The sequence below is a fragment of the Chrysemys picta genome, chromosome 2 (genome assembly GCF_011386835.1).
Source record: "Chrysemys picta bellii isolate R12L10 chromosome 2, ASM1138683v2, whole genome shotgun sequence".
Classification (NCBI taxonomy): domain Eukaryota; kingdom Metazoa; phylum Chordata; order Testudines; family Emydidae; genus Chrysemys; species Chrysemys picta.
The window spans coordinates 51352437-51371389 of record NC_088792.1 but is presented as its reverse complement, the minus strand read 5'-3'; the positions used below and the strand labels follow the sequence as shown (position 1 = coordinate 51371389).

The 18953-nt window shown below is 42.2% G+C and overlaps 1 protein-coding gene across 3 annotated transcripts in view; it reads left to right on the top strand.

The window, feature by feature from the left end:
* Positions 1–18953, top strand: part of COL28A1 (collagen type XXVIII alpha 1 chain) — a 140701-nt gene that overhangs the window by 81869 nt on the left and 39879 nt on the right. For all 3 annotated transcript variants that reach the window (XM_024101347.3, XM_008163424.4, XM_065587012.1), the window contains exons 24-26: positions 9930–9998; positions 11096–11164; positions 18686–18754. In XM_024101347.3, the coding sequence (XP_023957115.2) occupies positions 9930–9998; positions 11096–11164; positions 18686–18754 (207 nt within the window). The remainder of the gene's footprint in view (positions 1–9929; positions 9999–11095; positions 11165–18685; positions 18755–18953) is intronic.

The window sequence follows — 18953 nt, the reverse complement described above, 5'->3', positions numbered from 1 at the left end:
TGAGCAGTGAAGTTGAAATATACTAGGGGTCAGATTTTCTGCAAGGTCTAAGTCAACATAAGTCTACCAGCTGAACATCTGGCCCTACATGCTTATTGGAGTCATGTTATTTCCCTCTCACAATTAATAAGGTCTGATTCTCCACTGTCTTGCATCTTGTTTAATTATTTATACCTGAGCAAAATGAAAACAAAGTTGATGTAAAATACTTCTAAATCAAAAATCTCAAATCTTACCAGTTGTAATGTTTTAACTTACTTTGCACTGGTATGAATGACTAGATAGAGTGCAAGGCAATGGAGATGAATGCCCACACTGTCCCTGCATTATTGATTTGGGGAATAAATGGAATAAGGTAGACCCCTGCCCACAATGAACCTATGATGCCAGCCTCCATCACCTGCTTGTTAAATTTTCAGACAAGCATCTTTGTGCTTTCTCCCTCACTTCCCCTCATGCTTGGGAAGAAATTCCTGTAAACATCTCTGAAGTCACTTCATTGTTCACCTTCACATCCCTTCTCTAAAATTCTTCTTTGCTCTGATGGCGACAATAAACTTAACAATGGCTAGGCAGTTGTTATGTTAGACCTCTGCCTATCCCGCTGACCAATATTGTCTCACTGTTTCCTCATACTACCCATCTGTCTATACCCATCTATTATCTCTTGTCTTGTACTTAGATTGTAAGCCCTTTGGCTCAGGGACCATCTTTTGGTTCTGTGTTTGTATAGCACCTAACACAATGGATCCCTGGTCCATGGTCTCCTAAGCACTATGATAATACAAATTAATACTAAAAAATAGAAAGGAGAAGTGCATAATACTTAAATAGGTACTCCACAGATACAAGCAGTGGTACTTGGCAGTTAGCCTTGATGGCTATGGAGTCAAGAAGATTCATGGAACTTGGTGGTGAAGCTGCCATAGAGGCTAGTTGGCCTGAATCATATATCTCTTCTAGTTTAGGTGCAGTTATGAAAGATATGGGATAGAATAAATTGAATATTCTGAAGCATAGGAATATAATTGAACTGCTTTTTTAACAGCAGCAAGCAGTTGTTTGGCAAAATTCCCAGCTCTTATAGAAGAGAACATGTTAACATGTTTGTACTGGTCTGCTAAGGTTAAATGGAAACATCTGTTTGGCAGCTCTTTACAGCACTGGAATTTGAAATAAAAATAGAGAAATGAACTTATGATTCATGATTTCCTTTTTCTTAAAAAGAATAAAAAATTAATAGGTTGACTACATGTATTAGCGCCTCCTTTATTATGTACAAGTATTAAGAGCTAAGTAGACATGTTTTCTAAGGAAAAATGAGTTTGGACTTCCATCATTATTCCTTTATAGTAGTTGAACTAAAATAATAAATTAGGGTTGTTATCAAAACCACTATTAGACTTCTGTAGCTGAGAACCATGATAAGTATCTTCCACAGTCTTGTGCAGGCTATTACATTGTGATTTTTGTACTGCACCAAGTCTCTAAAAGCCCAGCGATGGATTAGAGCCAATACATGCATATCCTTGGTGTTCTGGACATGTGGTCTTTCAAAAGAGTTATCCAAGAAATGTAGATGATTTTATCTGTATCTGTTTACAAACTGTAAGTCCAAATACTGAAAGAACAATGTGTTAGAGTTAGTAATGTACAGAATTATTACCAAGAGTACATTCACTTCAGTGCACCTCACTTAAAAATGTCAATCTAAGTAGGAACTTCTAAAGCTAAATCCTCCCCTTTTCCATCCTCCCTTTTATCCGAGGTTACCAGTCCTTGTTCTCATAGACTCATAGACTCTAAGGTCAGAAGGGACCATTATGATCATCTAGTCTGACCTCCCGCATGATGCGGGCCACAAAACCTGACCCACCCACACCCGGAAGAATTCTCTCCCTTGACTTAGCTGTTGAACTCCCCAAATCATTATTTAAAGACTTCAAGTCGCTGAGAATCCTCCAGCAAGCGACCCCTGCCCCATGCTGCAGAGGAAGGCGAAAAACCTCCAGGGCCTCTGCCAATCTACCCTGGAGGAAAATTCCTTCCCGACCCCAAATATGGCGATCAGCTGAACCCCGAGCATGCAGGCAAGATTCTCTAGCCAGACCGCCTGGAAAAGTTCTCTGTTTTACTATCCCATCATTGACCATTGTTATTGACCTATTGACTAAAATCACTGTATCCCATCAAACCAACCCCTCCATAAACTTATCAAGCTTAATCTTAAAGCCAGAGAGGTCTTTCGCCCCCACTGTTTCCCTCGGAAGGCTCCAAAACTTCACCCCTCTGACGGTTAGAAACCTTTGTCTAATTTCAAGCCTAAACTTCCCGACGGCCAGTTTATATCCATTCGTTCTCGTGTCCACATTAGTACTGAGCTGAAATAATTCCTCTCCCTCCCTGGTATTTATCCCTCTGATATATTTAAAGATAGCAATCATATCCCCCCTCAGCCTTCTTTTGGTTAAGGTAAACAAACCGAGCTCCTCGAGTCTCCTTTCATACGGCAGATTTTCCATTTCTCGGATCATCCTAGTGGCCCTTCTCTGTACCCGTTCCAGTTTGATTTCATCCTTTTTAAACATGGGAGACCAGAACTGCACACAGTACTCCAAATGAGGTCTCACCAGTGCCTTGTATAACGGAACCAGCACCTCCTTATCCCTACTAGAAATACCTCGCCTAATGCATCCCAAGACCGCATTAGCTTTTTTCACGGCCACGTCACATTGCCGACTCATAGTCATCCTGCGATCAACCAGGACTCCGAGGTCCTTCTCCTCTTCCGTTACTTCCAACCGATGCGTCCCCAGCTTATAACTAAAATTCTTGTTAGTTATCCCTAAATGCATAACCTTACACTTCTCACTATTAAATTTCATCTTATTACTATTACTCCAGTTTATAAGGTCATCCAAATCTCCCTGCAGGATATCCCGATCCTTCTCCGAATTGGCAATACCTCCCAACTTTGTGTCATCCGCAAACTTTATCAGCCCACTCCTACATTTGGTTTTGAGGTCAGTAATGAATAGATTAAATAAAATCGGACCCAATACCGAACCTTTTAGTACAACCCGCTGCAGTCTCCCCTTTAACCAGTTCCTTATCCACCTATGGATTTTCATATCGATCCCCATCTTTTCCCATTTAACCAATAATTCCTCATGCGGTACCGTATCAAACGCTTTACTGAAATCGAGGTATATTAGATCCACCGCATTTCCTTTATCTAAAAAATCTGTTACTTTCTCAAAGAAGGAGATCAGGTTGGTTTGGCACGATCTACCTTTCGTAAAACCGTGTTGTAATTTGTCCCAATTGGCATTGACCTCAAGGTCCTTAACTACTTTCTCCTTCAAAATTTTTTCCAAGACCTTGCATATTACAGATGTTAGACTAACAGGCCTGTAGTTACCCGGGTCACTTTTTTTCCCCTTCTTGAAAATAGGAACCACATTAGCTATTCTCCAGTCAAACGGTACCACCCCCAAGTTTATGGATTCATTAAAAATTATCGCTAACGGGCTTGCAATTTCCCGCGCCAGTTCTTTTAATATTCTCGGATGAAGATCATCCGGTCCGCCCAATTTAGTCCCGTTAAGCTGTTCGAGTTTGGCTTCTACCTCGGATACGGTAATGTCAATCCCCACTCCTTTATTCCCATCCGTCTCGCTTCTACTATTCCTCAGCCTTTCATTAGCCTCATTAAATACCGATGCAAAATATTCATTTAGATATTGTGCCATGCCTAGATTATCCTTAATCTCCACTCCATCTACAGTCTTAAGCGGTCCCACTTCTTCTTTCTTTGTTTTCTTCCTATTTATATGGCTATAAATGCTCTTACTATTGGTTTTAATTCCCCTCGCAAGGTCCAACTCTACTCGGCTTCTGGCTTTTCTCACTCCATCTCTACATGCTCTGACCTCAATAAGGTAGGTTTCTTTGCTGATCCCCCCGCCCCTTCCACTCCCTGTACGCTTTCTGTTTTTTCTTAATGACCCCTCTGAGATGCTCGCTCATCAAGCTCGGTCTAAATCTCCTGCCTACGAACCGTTTTCCCTTTCTTGGGATACACGCCTCTGACAGCTCCTGCAACTTCAACTGGAAATACTCCCAGGTGCCTTCCACCTTTAGATCCCTAAATATGTTAGTCCAATCCACTTCCCTAACCAGTCTCCTTAGTTTATTAAAGTTAGCCCTTTTGAAATTGTAAACCTTAGTCTCCGATTTAATTCTGTTAGTCTTTCCATTTAGTTTAAACTGAATTAGCTCATGATCACTTGAGCCAAGGTTGTCCCCTACAACCATTTCCTCAACGAGGTCCTCACTACTCACCAGCACCAAATCTAAAATGGCATCCCCTCTCGTCGGTTCAGCAACTACTTGATGAAGGAATTCATCAGCTATTACGTCTAAGAAAATCTGAGCCCTATTATTGTTACTAGCATTTGTTCCCCAATCTATATCCGGGAAGTTAAAGTCTCCCATGATTACACAGTTCCTATTAGTATTTACTTCCCTAAAAACGTTAAAGAGTTCTCTGTCCATATCCAGGCTAGATCCCGGCGGTCTATAGCACACCTCAAGCACTATCCCAGGGGAGGCTCTAGTAGTTCTTTTACCCAATGTGAGTATTGCCCAGACAGACTCCGTCTTGTCCATTCCTTCACTTATTATTTCTTTACAGTTTACCTCACTATTGACATACAATGCTACTCCCCCACCTTTACCTTTGATCCGGTCTTTCCTAAACAGCACATACCCTTCCATACCTGTACTCCAGTCATGACTACCGTTCCACCACGTTTCAGTTATTCCTACGATATCCGGTTTCATTTCTCGGACCAGGAGCTCCAATTCCTCCATTTTGTTACCTAGGCTTCTTGCATTGGTGTATAAACATCTTAATTTATGCCTTTTGGCCTCTCTCACATTCATTCTCCCATTTGATATGGACACCGTACTGCTGGTATTACCCATTAGTTTGGTATCCACCACCACCCCTCCTTATGTCCAATCTCTTCCCCCCGGCTGTATCTGTTCTTATCTCACTGTCCTCCCTCTCAATGTTATAATCTGGTGTGGAGATTAACTGGACATCTCCCAACCGTCTCCCCCAAATTCCTAGTTTAAAGCTCTTTTGATGAGATGAGCCAGCCTCCCTCCCAGAAGTCTATTTCCTTCCCTACTCAGGTGAAGTCCGTCCCGTGAGAACAGTTTTCTGTCCCCGAAAGCCTCCCAGTGGCCATACATCCCAAAGCCCTCTTTATAGCACCAGTCCCTTAGCCAACTATTTATCATCACAATCCTTTCACCCCTTTGCTGCCCTTCTCTAGGAACAGGCAGAATCCCCCTGAAGATGATCTGAGCCTCGATTTCCTTAAGCGTCTTCCCCAGCCTGGCATAATCTCCCTTGATTCTCTCTAGCGAGAACCTAGCCGTGTCATTCGTTCCTACGTGAAGGATGATCAAAGGGTTCTTACCTGCTCCTTTTAGGATCCTTTTCAGCCGCAGGTCCACATCCCATATCTTAGCACCAGGGAGACAGCACACCCTTCTGTTCTCTGGGTCCGCCCTGGTTACAGGCCTGTCTAACCTCCTCAGTAAGGAGTCCCCAATCACATAAACCTGCCTTTGCCTGGTGACAGTGCGATCTACTAATCTATCCCCTGTTCCTTCTAGTTGCAACCCCTGTCCATTCCTGTTTTCCCTTATAGTCCCCCTTACGTCATCCTGTATCCTCCTGGGGCCCAGAATTGGTGCTGTCTCCATCAACTCCTCCCCTCTTTCTATGGGACTAGCCGCTTGTCTCTTTTTCCTCACCCTGCCCCCTTCAGTTACCACCTGCTGCACCCCTTCCTCGTTCTCCAAACACCCAAACCTGTTCCTGAGCTCTATTTCTCCTTCACTGGCCCTCCTTTTCCTTTGCCTGCTTCTCACAGTCACATACTTCCACTGCCCTTGTTCTCCCCCCGGCATTCCCCCCTCACAGGTCATAGCCCCTGCTACCACCTGTACCCCTGAGCATTCCCCTTCAGCCCCCACTTGCCTTTGCTCCATCAGGTGCTCGAACCCCCTTCTAAATTCTATCATGGTATCTACCTGCATCTCCAAGCCTCGGATCTTTTCTTCCAGCAATTCTATTAGGCGGCATTTCATGCACACATACCTCTGTTCAGGTACCGCTGCTAGGACCATGTACATACCGCAGCTGCCGCATGCAATCATCTGCATTGTGTCCCCTGCGGCTTGGCTCATGGCTGCTGTTGCCTGGGCCCGCCTGCTCAGCTGTGCCCTCTGCACCTGGGGAAACACAGTACACAAGGCACCACGCCCTCCTGCCTCCCCTTCCGCCTCCCCCTGTAAACTCCCACTCAAACTCCCCTGTTCGCTGCCTTCTGTGCCGGTGCCTGGCTGGGTGGCCGCTTTTATAGGCCCTCTCCTCAGCCAACCTCCGCCCCCTAATCAGGGCTCAGCTGCCCGCCCAGCACGCTGCCCCTACAGGCCTCTACACATACAAGCAATACAAAGACAGACGCAAATACAGGTACCTTCTCCTCCAATGGAACTCCCACTCAAACTCCCGTTAGCAGCCCTGTTCGGTGCCTCCTGTGCCGCTGCTCGCAGCTGTTTCTGTTTTATTACTGGCTAGCTCAAATCTGTCACTGTGTAAAGTACTACAAAACTCCTTCCTATAAAGCCCTACTTGATCAATTCCGTTTTAGTTGTAACTTTCCCAAACTTTAGCTTTCACTATAACCTCTTTGTGATACCGCAGCTTTGGCTATTGCAAGGCTCTCCTTTACCATAAATCATATCTTGTATAGCAGGATTCATTTTGAATTTCATCTTCAACACTGCTCATCTGTTTCTGTCAGTGATCTTCTTCCCAATTTACATAATCTTCTACCCCTTGTGAAAGTTTTATTTATTTATAGAAAGTTTCCACTCTTCATATCATACCTTAAAACGTGCTGTTGTGTGACAGAAGAAATTGAAATATGACCAGTGACCATAGTGGGGAACAGCTGTGCTTTGTTGCTTATCATGCTATGTTTGACAGTTTACAATATTTTAAAATTATAACTTGTTTTAAAATTATAACTTTTCTAAATGTATTAATTAAATAAGCCAGGTTAGACAGAAAGTTGGAAAAACAGAAACTCGCTCTTGCAAGGACCCGCCTTAGCCAAAGGCTCAGCAACAGGATTTGAACCTTCAGATTCCCAGCACACACTTTTACCACTTGAGTTAAAGATTAACTGGTATGCTAGATATGGCCCAGCCAATAAAAGGGGGAATTAACACACTTTGCAGCGGGGCGCTGGAACAATTTTTATAGTGGGGGTGCTGAGAGCCATTGAACCAGACTATAAACTCTGTATATAATGGAAATCACTTCAAGCCAGAGGGTGCGGCAGCACCCCCAGCACTCCTAGTTCCAGCACTTATGCATTGCAGGTAGTTTGTGCAACTGCTAGACAGCAGTAGAAGGTTGGAGGATCACGATTCATGTCTGTCCATGAACGGGGCTTGTGGTCTAGTAGTTACAGACAGGATGGCTAAGTATATTTATTCTGAAAGGCAGTGTGGCTGAATGAAGGAAACTTGGGTTCTTTCTTCAGCTCTGCAAGAAGTGATCTATTGCAAACTCAATAAATTTACTTGCAAAATGTCAGTGGGGATGGAGGAAGAGAATTATATTCCTAGCAGTTGTGGTCTAGGTTTTTTGCCGCCCCAAGCAAAAAAATTTTGGCTGCCCCCACCCCAGCCCTGGGCTCCCCCCCGCACCCACCTGCTGCCCCAGCCCTGGGCTCCCCCCCCCATCCTCCTGCCACCCCAGCTCTACGCCTCCCCCCACCTGCACCCCCCTGCCGTCCCAGCCCTGGGCTCTCCCCCCCCCCCGCACCCTGTGCTGCCCCAGCTCTGGGCTCCCCTCTTCCTCCCCACCAGTGCCCCCCCACCCACACACCCCCTGCCGCCCCAGCCCTGGGCTCTGCCCCCTCCACCCGCACCCCCTGCCGCCCCAGCCCTGGGCTCTCCCCACCTGCACACTCCTTCCACCCCAGCCCTGGGTCACTGGTAACTCACTCCCAGGGTGGGTTATTCAGCAAGAATTTTGGATGTGCACAGAACACAGACAGGTTTGGTTCCCATATGGTTACAGAACTGCAGTAAAGTGGAACAATTTTCAGCTTGTGTGATTGGAGGATATCTGGATGCACATTATAAGACTGTCCTCCATAAATGAGGAAAAGTTGCGGTGCCTTTATTATTCTTTTGTTCCAATCTTTGTTTCTATGGGGAATTTGCCAATGCAATATCACTGTCTCCCTTTTAAACAAATAAAACTAAAAAAAAAAGGCAATGGCTGCTGAAAATAGCAATTCCAGTCCTAATAACCACTGGGAAGCATTTCTTGCTCAATTTTATCCTACTTTTTCTACAGCAAGTTACAATAGATCAGTATATTTGATTTGGGAGTAATGAAGTAACAGCTGCCCAAATTGAGCTTGAGCACGCCTGAATTTGGAGGTGTTCAAATCTGGAAGGCAGATGCTAGACTCCCTTTCTGAATATTAGCTAAATCTGGAAAGGAAAAGTCTATTTCTGCTTCCATGGCTCTTAAGTGGAAATCCTCCTACGTGCCTGGTATTGTATCTAAAGCTGCCCAGGTCCAGTAGTCTCCCCTCCCTTACTTTTCATTTTAAATTCTAGTGGATCCACGTACCTCCCTTGCTAGGCTTCAGATAGAGAGGGGCACTGTCCATTTAGTCCACCCAATTCTTTCTTTGGGGGCTGCAAGGTGAGGTCACACCAGTATCCCTAATCCGGTCTGGGGATGTCTTCTGAAGGGGATATCTGGGCCAAAGCCTTCTACTCCTTGGGCACACTTGTTCCCCATTCACAGTGCCACCCTGCTCTAGCAGTGAGCTCTCCATTTACAGCAAGCTGCAGCATGAGGTTTCAGCTACCATACTCCCTCCCCCTCCCTTTCCTGTTGATAGCGGCCAAGGGAATGCTGGGAAATGTAGTTCTTTCCCTGCTCCAGGGCTGGCTCTATAGGCAGGGAGCTAACCAAGGAACTACAGCTCCCACAGCCCCCTGTTGGTTCTCAGCTCCCGGGCTGGATCCCTGCTGGCTGCCGCCCCTGCAAATGGGCTGCCCCAAGCACCTGTTTGCTTTGCTGGTGCCTAGAGCGGCCCCTGCATGTGGTATTACTCATTAGTAAGGCTTTTGAAATGCACAGAAATATAAGCAGTGGAAAATATGAGCTAAAAACTCATGGTCTCCTGATTCAGTGCATTTTCCCCCTGAATCAAAGGAGATTGTGCAGGAATTTCTCTTTCTTTCTCTTCCCCACAAAGCACTGTCTGGCTCTGGAGTACTGTTGAACCTGGAGGCTGATTTACCTGAAAAAAAAATCAGACATACCACATAATCCAAGACAAGTTGAGGCTGACATGTCATGTTCTCAGTATTGTGAGTCTCCAGTGCTAGATCTCATGAGTCAAGCCCCAAATAGTCATGAGATTAATAAGACAGTCATGAGGTTTTTTTTAAATAATAATCCTTTTTGTTGGCCTCCTGGTTTCTGAGCCTTTAGGGTGCACTCACTTCACATTTTCAAACTCTTCTCTGCAACCACTGTGCCTAGGAACATACTTTAAAAAAAATGAAACCTGAGGTTCTCCTGGAATCTCTCAATTCCAGAAGAGGCTGTAAAAATCAAATAATAACAACCCACCACACACACACAAGTAGTGTGAGACTTGCAATAAAATCACAAGAGTTGGCAACACCGTGATCTATTGTCCCCAATAGTTTCTTCATATATATGTTTGTCAGTATATCTTGTGTGTCAGTGTTATTTACAGTCCAGTTGCTGATACAATGCTTGATTTTTTATTTGTATTCAGGGTAACCCAGGACTAACTGGAGCACGTGGGCTACCTGGACCAAAAGGAGATGGCTATCCAGGTGCACCAGTATGTGTTGTTCTATGTAATTTCTTAATGGCAATTAGATACTGTACTTGGTGTCCCAAGTAACATGAATAATTTCATGTATAACAATAGTTATGTGGGTATTAGTTATGGGAGTTTGCTGCTTTGAAGGGTCTAGACCCAGTTAGGTTTCTCTCTCATTTGAAGTAACAGGAACATTTTGTTTACATTTTGGAGGCCTCTAACTTCTCAGCTTCCTTGTTTATTTTTAAAAAAACAACCAACCAACCCCTTCCCTTTCCTAAATACAGGCGTAATCCTGCAAATAATTACCTCTGGGCATGATGTTTTGGTTTTTTTAGTGACACTACTCCTGCTAGAAAGCAAGTGATCCCACCCCCTCCTGCCTCATGACTTCCCCTGCTCACCCTCTCCCTCCCTCCCGACTTTTCCCCTCTCATATTCATCTGGTGTCTTTCCCCTCACAGTTCAAAGATACTATAGCTTCCCATATCCAAAAACCCACTCTTGACCCCACACCACCCCTACATCTCCAGTTACCTCACTCCATCTCCCTTCTCCTGGTCACCTTCAAAATTATTGAACACACCATCTATAACCGTTCCTTCAAGTTCCTCTCCCTCACCTCCATCCTGGATCCCCCTCATGCCACTGAAACTGCTGTCACCAACATCTCTAACAAACTCTGCTTGTAGAGTTGCTAATTTTGGTTGGATGTATTCCTGGAGATTTAATTACATGACATAATCTTTAATTAAAGATTAATCTTTAATTCCTGGAGACACCAGGACAATCCTGGAGGATGGTTAACCATATCAGCTTGGCTAAATCTAAGGACCTGTACCCCATCTTCCTGGATTTCTCAGATGCTTTTGACACTGAGAGTCATGCCCTTGCCCTGCTTTGGATTTTGTGACTGTCTCTCCTAACAATCTGTCTGTTCCTTCAGTGTCCCTCTTGGTATTTAAGGGAAACCACTCTTCAGTACATGTAAATAATGTTAAGCTTCTGACAAAAATATCCAGTAGCAAAAATGTAGAAATTCGAAGCTAGGGATGAAACGCCTTTCTTTCTCATGGTTTAGGAAACTACTCACTATTTCTCTGGTGTTGTGCTAGGGACCTCCAGGGCTGCAAGGCTCTCCAGGACCAAGAGGCCCAAAAGGCACAGGAGATCCTGGACAAAAGGTACCAGTGCTATAGTAATGCATACTATTAAAATAGCAGACATCTCCAAAATATGAGTCCAGCAAACCTGAGATGCATGCCACATATGATGAAATGGTGCAGTCCCTTCTCATGCCTTGTATCACTGTCAGGTGTTGATTGTAACATCTCTGGCAGAGTGAAAGCCCTTCTTTGTTTTATATACCCACAACCCCACAGAGAATTGTCACAATCTACAGAATGTCTCATCTGAGTGCTGGAGTTTGCATTTAGAATGCAGAGAGAGCTGCAGAATGTCATGCAGGCAGAGAGCTGCCTAGTGACTATGTCTCTAAGGAGATTCACATACGTTGTCTGTTCTAGAAAATACCATACACAAAATATCTTGTACTGATGATAAGTGTACTTATGTTTTCTGACAGGAATATGCAAATATTTGAAGAGTAGGAATGAAACTCCCATATTTTGGGAAACCATGTGCTTTTAGGGGACGACAACATTTATTTTGTTTCTCTCCGTTCCCATCAACTTTCTCCCTCCTGCCTTCTATTTTCTATTTGAAATGTGCAAATCATTAAATACTGCCCTGTGGGATACTGTAAAGCAGTTTCTCTTTGTTCTCTTTCCTCCAGATTTGTTTTTAAATGTAGCAATTGCAATGCAGCTCTGTGGTGCAGCTATCAGATTGTCTAGAACATTAAAATACTTTAGGTGACACTGCACATACTATGAAAACAATGTGGAAGCATTTCAACTCTACATTTCTAATCACATTTGTCACCTTTAGTTTCCCCAGGTGCAATGCCTCTCAGCCACTAAGAGTCTTTGGAGTACTTTCCTAATACGTTACTAGTCCATTTATTTTCAGTGTTATAATTTTTTTTAAATCTTTTTTTAATTCTATATTAACTACTCTTTCCTGGGAGTCATAGAAATGGGAGCACATGGTTTCCCTTCATTTCTAGGTTTGTCTAGGAGAAAAGAGAGCCAACTGGTATTTTTAGGACAATCTTTTATCCTAAGTTTTCCCAAATCTTTTACATTTTCACAACTTTTAATCTCATGATATATGGCTACTATATATTTAGCCTATCTGGCTACAACCAGATTCTGGGGATTGTCTTTCACCTGCAGGTGACACATTAAAATCTGGACCAGATGGGTAGAAACCAAAAATCATCAATTGGAAACAGTTTGATACTTTTTCATAAAAAAAACAATCACCTCTGACTCCAACTAGCAATCACATCCTAATGGCCAAGGACTGAAGGGGAGATGTAACCATCCCCTCTTATTCCAGGCAGAACTGAAGCACATTTGCAGTATGTAGAAAGCTTGTATGTAGTATCTTCTCTGTGCATGACAGCCTGCAATGCTGTCAGCTTGGCATGTTTCATTAACAGTAAACTCACATTTTTTAAAAGAAACCACCTGATATTAAACTTGATTCCATTGTGAGTGCAAAATAAATGTAATTCTTTGGACAGACACAGACATTAAGGAGATCATTTTAATTATTTTGAACAGCAATGAGATATTGAACATTGTTCAGATTTACTAAACCAATGTTAAAATGCATCAAAAGCACAATGTCTAATTGTAACTAGTTAAAGTAAGATACTATGTGGTCATGTAATATTTCATTATGCCAGAAAGTAACACACTGGAACAGCTAATAAAAGATACTGTTATCTCAGCCATCCATTATTTATTCCATTTATGTATAGTGAAGAGTCTTGTAATAATTTGATTTACACTGCATCAAATCAGGTCCGGCAAGCAACTTTCCTCTTGTGAGGAGTCCCATTTAAGCCACTGGGACTATTCACATGAGGAAAGTTAAGCACATGCTGTTACACTGGAGTGGATCATGACATGAGTGCCTACCTAAGGCCAGACTGTCAAAAGCAGGGAAGATTCCCTAAATTGGTGGTATGTTCTATAATTAGATATCACCAAGCCAGTACCAGATGTGAACTCCTGGATTACTATAACATTACTATTACTATAAATACACTAAAGAGTCCCATACAGTCCTCTTAGACTCCCCAGTCTATCTTGCCACCCAAACAAACCACACTTAGTGATAAACGGTAACTTATACCAAAAAAATCAAATATTTTTGGTTACTACCTGTCCCAAGACCCCAGTCACTCACCCGAGTCAAGTTGCATTGTAGATCTTACAGAGATAATACTGGTGGACAATATTATAATAAACTAACTATAGGTTTACTAGCTAAGAAAAAGAAATGAGAGCTATTGAGAGGTTAAAGCAGATAAAAATATATAGACTGTGATGTGCCTGTACATAATTCCAAATGATAGCAGAGATGCAGTAATTTGCCAGTTTCCCAAAAGTCTCTCAGGCTTACCCAGAATAACTTTGGGGATCTCAGTCTTCTTGTTCCGTTATTCTGTCCTGTTAGAACCCATACAGCCCAGAGATGCAGGATCTTTCTCTGAATCCATACTTAGAACTTATCCTAACAGAAAACAAGCTGACAAGGTCACCACCCATGAGGGTTTATTCTTTGATTGGTGGAGAGGGAAGAGCGCAGTGACCACACTCAGTGACCACTTGCCTTCAAATATGCACAAATTAGTACACCTCTACCCCAATATAACGCGATCCGATATAACATGAATTCGGATATAACGTGGTAAAGCAGTGCTTGGGGGGGGGGCTGCGCGCTCCGGCGGATCAAAGCAAGTTCGATATAACGCGTTTTCACTTATCACACGGTAAGATTTTTTGGCTCCTGAGGACAGCGTTATATTGGGGTAGAGGTGTACTTTCCTGTTAAAGTTCTTTATTTGCATTACACAAGGCTTCTTTCTTGTTTGATGGGTTATTTAGTTCCCAGGTCTATACAATGTAAATGTTTGCCATTATATTATAAAAGGATACAGATAAATGAAAACAATGCATGTAACGTAATTAGCTGTCATGATGTTTAAACACCAAATATATTCTTATACAATTAACAATCATATTGATCTATACTAACACAGAAGTGAATTGGCCTGGGGCTTTGGCATGACCTTGCACCTGCCAGCTGCCAGCATCACACATGTGTAAATGGTTGCAGGATTGGGGTCTAGAACAGCTCAGAAATTAGAACTAATTCATAGATTTCCACCTAATGCATAGAGATTCTGCAATGTTCACTGAAGGATATATCTATTTTTGCACGTAGTCACTTATGCCAGGTCATGTCACTTTATCAAAATGTGTGATAAATGGAAAATGTTCTACAGTAAACTTAAGTGTAACTTTAAACCTGTCAAAATTAAGTATTAAGATATAATCCATATTTTAACAAATCAAGTGTTAATTAATTGGAAATCTCCATAGAATGCTATTAAATACAAAATGGGCCTCAGTGAATTAAGTGACAAAAGAATTTGGCAAAGGCAAGTAAATCAGCAACATTCTCAAACATTTATTGGAAACTTCAGGTGGGATTGGAATCATCATGTAAATTAGACACACCTTCCACATTTTTGTAGACTTATTCCATGTTTTTATATGAAACATTAGAATTGTGTAGTTTGGGTCTAAGAATTACACTGATAAAAATGAGTTGTAATAAAGGTTGTCTTTTCAAATTATTAAAAGACCGGGATCTAATACAATACAATCAGAGCCATGTGTTATAGAGGGTTACAGACAAAAGCTTGGAATCTGAGATCAGATCTCTTCAGGCAGACTTCCATTGAAGTCACAGAGGCTGCTTATGAAGTTCAAGGACCCACCTATTCTATCTGAGTGTGGCCAAAATTTATAATGGAATTCAGTAGCAATGGGATACAGAATGTAGGAGCCTTGGTCCAAGCAAGCTGTATGGCAAAGAACCTTGAAGGAGTAGCTCTCTTTGCATTTCAAGCAATTAATTTAGGGCCAAATCCTGGTCACATTAAAATCAGTAGCAAAACTTTTACCAAGTTCCACGGGAGTATTATTGGTCCTTAACATATCACAGTGTAAAACCGACAGACCTTGGTCGTCGCTGGGCAGGATGGAATCTGGGGCCTCTGGAGCTCAGTTTCCTGAGCCTCTACCGCTTGAGCTAAAAGTTAGCTGGCCCTTAGCTAAGGCAGTAGAGCAGACTCATTAATCTCTAAGTGGTCTCAATGCCACTAGCAGGGACAGAACACCACACTCAGGATGTGTGTGGGTTACAACAGCATGATACTATAAGTCAGAACTAGAAATTCAAAAATATGTTTATCTATATGGCCTGGATTAAAAATTTAGAGTTAAGGATATTTTACTTAAAATTTAACTTATTTACATTGTTAATTTTTTAAAAAATAGCTTCTGTTTCATGCTCTAACTAGGTGGATGTATATCTTAAGCCAATCAAAATGAAATATTTAATTAAACTAAGGTTTTTTTTCCTAATCAAATGCTTGACTCTCTCCAAAGAGAATGGCTGTAAGTGTTGCAATGTGGGACCATTGTACCACAAAAGGGGTAATATCCTGATAATACATCTGTAACTTTGGTGCAGTGCATCTATTATAAACTTGACTGGAGAGCAGATAGTCAAAGAAAGAAAAAGAAAGAGAGATCAAAGGATCTGACCTTTTTCTCTCCTCTGTATGTACAGGTGTGGGAATTCTTGTCTTTTCCCACTCTGTAACCTACCTAAAGCTATCTGAAATGCCAGAATTCCCCCAAATGAGCCCAGAAACTGGAGACTTGGTAACAATTTTTATAGACTGTCAGATTTGAAATAAAACTTTGGCACAATGGATCTCCCACTTCATCCCCCCACAAAAAAATGAGTACAATCAGTACACTAATCTCTACAATTAAAAAAAGCACACTTGCTTAACAAAAGAGACTCAGTCATAAATTTGCATGCTAGTCAATCTGAAATTCCACTGAGTACCATTATATAAGAATGTTCCATACATCTGAATTGCAGCTCTGTTCTCCCTGCTTTCGGAGTAGGTTCACATATGTGTATACTACAGAATAAAAATTTTGTATAACAGAAGCGTGATTCACATGAAAACAAAGTTGAAACATGTGGAATGCATTCAGTATAGACAGCACCAAATTTTCTATAGCATAGACAGCAAGGGCATGGGAAGCTGGTACTTAATCACAAATGGATATAAATGCATTACGGCTACCTGAAGCAATGGTTAAAGAAATTTATATCCTAGACACCCCAACATTAGAAAAAGGCAAACCACCACTCTCACTAAATAACAGAGGAAATGCCAAAACCACCAGTACAGTCCCTAGTGTATGAATTATGAAGCCATAAGCAGTTGCAGGAAGAATATCATCCAGACCTTGGCCCCTGTGTCTCAGAAATAAATCCAGAAATGAGGAGACAGAATGTTTCCCCTCCTGTGCACTCTCTTATTTCATTTTCACAACAATGCTATTTAATCCACACAACTTCCTTCCCCCACCAGAACATTGTTTAAAAAATACCAAACACAGGTAAAGTTGCTAAGTGATGTTTTACAACATATTACATATCACACAATCATTTACACAACCCAGGGAATCTTACCTGCTGCTCGCATAGAAAACAAATGCACTGCTCTTATGAAATGTAAGGAATGGCTTTACAACTCAAACTGGTTCTAAGAAAGATGTTTATTTTTAAAAGGAGTGGGGGAGAAATTAATACACATCATTGTATTACAGCAGGGGTGGGAAAACTACGGCCCACGGGCCGCGTCCAGCCCATCAGGCCTTTTAATCCAGCCCTGGAGCTCCCACCGGGGAGCAGGGTTGGGGGCTTGCCCCACTCCGTATGTGCCGTGGCTCCACGTGGCTCAAAGTTATGGCATATATCCCCTACCCACCCAATTGCTTCCAGGAGTTACATATGTTCTGCAGCTCACAGTAGCCCAGAATCCTGCATAGCACTGTACATCCCTGTCACTGCCATCTTGCCTCCCACATGGCACCTCTGCCAAGATTTGGGAGGGGCCTTCAACATGGCAGCCTGTGGCCTGCACTAGAAGAATTTTCTTGCAGCCAGCTGAGGGATTATTGTGGTCTACAGGCTTGTGGGGTGGAGGGGGAAGACAGATGTGTGCGTGCAGATAGTCTATCCTATAATATTGTGTGGTACCCATTTGGGAACACATGCATAGCTCACCTATAATTATGCCACTCACGGGTGATGTGATGAACTTGAACTCAAACTCAGGCCAATAAGACCATCACATCACTTGCACTGAGGTTTCAAACATCCCAAAGTCCTTCAGATCTGGGTTTTTGGTTCATGCACATTTTAACATTTACAAACACACGTATGTATCTCTGGCGCTTGTTAGGGGTACACAAAACACTACCAGGAAATAGGAAATGGAGTATTATGGCTACAGAAAGACAATCCATAATGAAGTAGTTTCCTACTAAAGATTGGATCTGGAGTATTTCAAATAGAACCAGTTGTTGAATTTTGGAGAGAGGAGTTTAATTATGGAAAATCACCAAGGAGACAAAGTAAAGCTAGAGAATGAAAACACTGTAAATTTGTTTTCCTCCTGTTTTAGCCAACTTGATGTCACACCCTCTTTCACCCATCTACTGATGATGATTCATGGATTTGCAAGCCTCCTCTGTGAATCAGTGTAACATTGGTTATCCTAGTGCAGGTGCTCCCTCTACAGGCCATGTCAACATTTTTTTTTTAAGCAAGTACATGTAGACTGAAATGTTCTCTCAGGGGTCGGCAACGTTTGGCACGCGACTCGCCAGGGTAAGTTTATTTACCTGCTGACGCAGCAGGTTCGGCCGATCGCGGCCCCCACTCGCCCGCGCCGCTTCCACCAGTAAAAAGAACCCCTTGCAAAAAGAAATGAGGGTATGCATCAAAAGTTCAGCAATACTGTTAAAATAAATGGATGGTTTAATCTTCTATCTGAATGAAAACTGTTGATAAATGTATTTATTTCTCACAAAAGATGTTGATTTGACAGCCCTGGATACTGAAGTCCTTTAATTTCAGAATAGGTACATCACAGACAGTATAAAAGTATAAATGTCTACAGCAACCCACCAGTGTGATTCAAGTCTGTCCTGCAGAGTTCCCCAGTAGGAGGCAAAAAGTTAACCTTCTTCAAGCCTATTCATTCCTTTGTGACAGACAAAGCAGCAAAAAAGTACCAGCTGTAATGGTGGTATTGGTGGTATGGACCTTTGTCAGTTAGGAACTGAACTGAAACCAAGAAATTTTAGTTAAGATGTTGAACAGCTGTCATATGATCTGTGTTTTGGCATATATAGTTTCTGACTCAAATCCCTGGTAATTTTTATGTACAATTATTCCCATTTTGTTTTTTTATCTTAAATAGAATTGTTAAGCATACACTTAGATTTATGTATGTTTTAAGATATCATTTAAGCTGGATTGACTGTCTCATCCTGGATTTTTTCAGGAATGTATAATAAATACAATACAATAATAAAGTTCTAAATTAAAGAATGGTCACTACCTCAAGTATATCAGTTCATGAGTTAAGTTACGAGATGATAACTGATTTATGTCTCTCTTTTCAGGGAGAGCTTGGAGCAAGGGGACTGCCAGGACCTTCTGGGCCTAGGGGAATAGGAATATCTGGTCCAAAGGTTTGTCAGAATCCATTTTGTAGATTTGTGATCTTGATGGATGCCTGAGACCTGACATGACCTCACCTATACTGGTGTAACTTCTTTGACTACTGGATTTGCACTGGTATGACTGAGATCAGAATCATGCCTAAAAGGTAAAGACCCTGATCCTGTACCTATTTATGCATGTGATGAATCCCATTGAGTTTAATGGGAC